Genomic DNA, 2,469 nt, shown 5'->3' on the forward strand with positions numbered 1-2,469 from the left:
GCTAATAATAGCAGAAGCTCTGTTGTACAACCATATGAGACCCAGAGGCAGAGTCGTGGTCCCAGCTTCTTTTTCTCCCTCTGCTCTGCCCTCACTCTGCATGCTGTTACCAGAGCAGGGAGCAGCAGCGGTCAAAATACCTCAGAAACTCGAACAAATAGGCTTTAACAAGGCTTTAATAAGCTAAACAATAGAGGTACATGAGAAAATGTGTTCATAACGAATGAAAATAAATAATTAAATTGTTTGTGTCCATGCCAGTCTCAAACCCTKGTCTCCCACTCTCTGGTCCAACACTCTACCCATTGCCCTATTGGAGGTTTGTTGTGATATGAGCTGTGCATTACACAACAACACGGTGACGGCTTTTTACACTGAGGAGGTGGAGTCTCACCCAGGGTTTGCTAGGTAAGGGGCTGAACGCAGGTTCCGGTGGGTTGTCGTACGGCTTGTGACATCACAAAATAACGGAAGTATAAAACTTGTCGTTAATATACATTAAAAATACATTTACTTACAGTAAATATGCCCTTGGGTGCATTTTTTTTTTGGTCCTAGGACTGTTTTTTAAGAAGTACATACCCAAAATTAAGTAAAAAAACCTTTAAAAAGTGAATTTTGCATAATAGGTTCCCTTTAAACAAATTTACACAATATTGTCAAAATTTGCACAGAAATATACAGATAATACAATTAAGGCACAATTTTTGGGGGTTTAATCAATTTTTTTGTACAGTCACCTCACTGACTGATCCTAGAACATTTAAGATATTGTTAAAGCCAAGATATCTGGTTCACCTGCAGAGAAGCAAACATTAACATTTCCTCTTCAGTGCAGTCAATCTCCTCCAGCAGGATGGCCCAGCGGGCCTGTTCGTAGAGCTGCGTTATTCTCACAGCATCGTACTGAAGCATTAAAAGACACACGCAAACATAAGATTAGACCAACAACTTCACTCCAAGACCGCTTTTGTTCTTGTTTCGGGGAGTTTACCCAACAAAAAGGAACACTATCTTACTTTAGGGTTGAGATCAAAGAAGACGTTGTACTTGAAGCGAAGCAGCAGCTTGTCGTCGTCCTGGATGTCTTGCTCCATGAGAGAACGCGACGAGTCCAGCCACCTGTCAGTTATAACGACCGGTCAGACAGTTCTGTAGAAAAAAAACTACTTACAAATTCAGTTTTTCTGATTCTACCCTGCGTTGTTGGTTGCTTTGTCCACTAGAGACAGCGGCTGGTAGAGCTTGGCGAGCTCGGCGGGGGACAGATTTGGCTGACACTCAGCTAGAGGGTTTTCTCCGAACCAAAGGCTGGTGGCAGACATCGGCATCCCGTTCTCTGGGTCGTAGGTTGCTGTCATGGTCTTACCATACATGGAACCTTGTTTGGAGATAATTATACTTACAATAAATTGGGGCAAAATGTTAAGATTCAACATGACTTCATTGCACAGTAAGCATCTCGTTCAGCCATCAGTCAAAGGTAAAGTGGGAGGAGCTTAAAACAGAACAAGAAACTAAATGAGGAAGGAACAAGGAGTTTATATAGAACAGCTGGAGTGCTCAGAAACCACGTGACTGTGTGATCGGCTGGTGAAGCTAACGGCTAATGCTAAACGATCAAGAGTCTGGATTTCCCATTACTGTCCATGTTGACAACAGAGCAGAAATAAGGACTGACGATGTAGAAATCATAAAAAATTTAATAATAACATTAACCCAATTACTATTAATATTTTACAGTTTATATAATCTATCTAATGTTTTAAATAATGTCAGAAAAGCTGTTTGTGTTATGGATTTATTAACAGAAGATAAACAGGAAAACGTTTCATTTTACAACACAAGTCAGCAGATTTGATCTTATTTAGCTCAATGTGATCTGAGCAGAACATAATGTAACAGTTTAAAATTAAAATAATCTTATAAATTCAATGTAATTACTGTTATTTATTGAACTGGTTAGCAGATATTAGCTTGTGGAATATATACAGAGATTAGCACTGTTGAATCATGCTACAGTTTAACACAAACTTTTAAATATTACAGCTGATTTGTCCTCTGATTAATATTTAGACCTACAGAGTGTAAAATAATATTATAACTGTGAGTATTTTTAGGTTTCTGTTAGAGGAACCTGACCTGCTAAGGTGTTTAGCTAACAGACAAGTTTCATCCTATAACCAGAGAACATTTTCTAACTGTTGACTGGTAAATATAAATATTCTTATTTATTTTTTTTGACAGTAAGAAGAAATAATAAATATACTTTACTTGCTGAAGTCATCATTTGTCAACTAGCTAAAAAGTCTAAATCACAGGCTGATTTCAGGTCTGGTTTAGATCATTGTTACTTATAAATTATATATTTTTCTGGTATAAATCTGCTGTTTTACATGGTTGTTGAATGAAATTAACATAATTATTAATTTATTGTAAAAACATGATCGATAATGTGTGAAACAGATC

At 37.4% G+C, this 2,469-nt stretch overlaps 1 protein-coding gene across 1 annotated transcript in view; it reads right to left on the minus strand.

The window, feature by feature from the left end:
* LOC106510986 (fermitin family homolog 1) overlaps positions 1–2,469 on the minus strand; it is a gene marked incomplete at its 3' end in the record, with an annotated part of 17,820 nt that overhangs the window by 3,120 nt on the left and 12,231 nt on the right. The window contains 3 exon segments of the mRNA XM_013999722.1: positions 799–906; positions 1,020–1,122; positions 1,198–1,381. Coding sequence (XP_013855176.1) covers positions 799–906; positions 1,020–1,122; positions 1,198–1,381 — 395 coding nt within the window.

The sequence above is a fragment of the Austrofundulus limnaeus genome, unplaced genomic scaffold (genome assembly GCF_001266775.1).
Source record: "Austrofundulus limnaeus strain Quisiro unplaced genomic scaffold, Austrofundulus_limnaeus-1.0 Scaffold2430, whole genome shotgun sequence".
NCBI classification, from domain to species: Eukaryota; Metazoa; Chordata; class Actinopteri; order Cyprinodontiformes; family Rivulidae; genus Austrofundulus; species Austrofundulus limnaeus.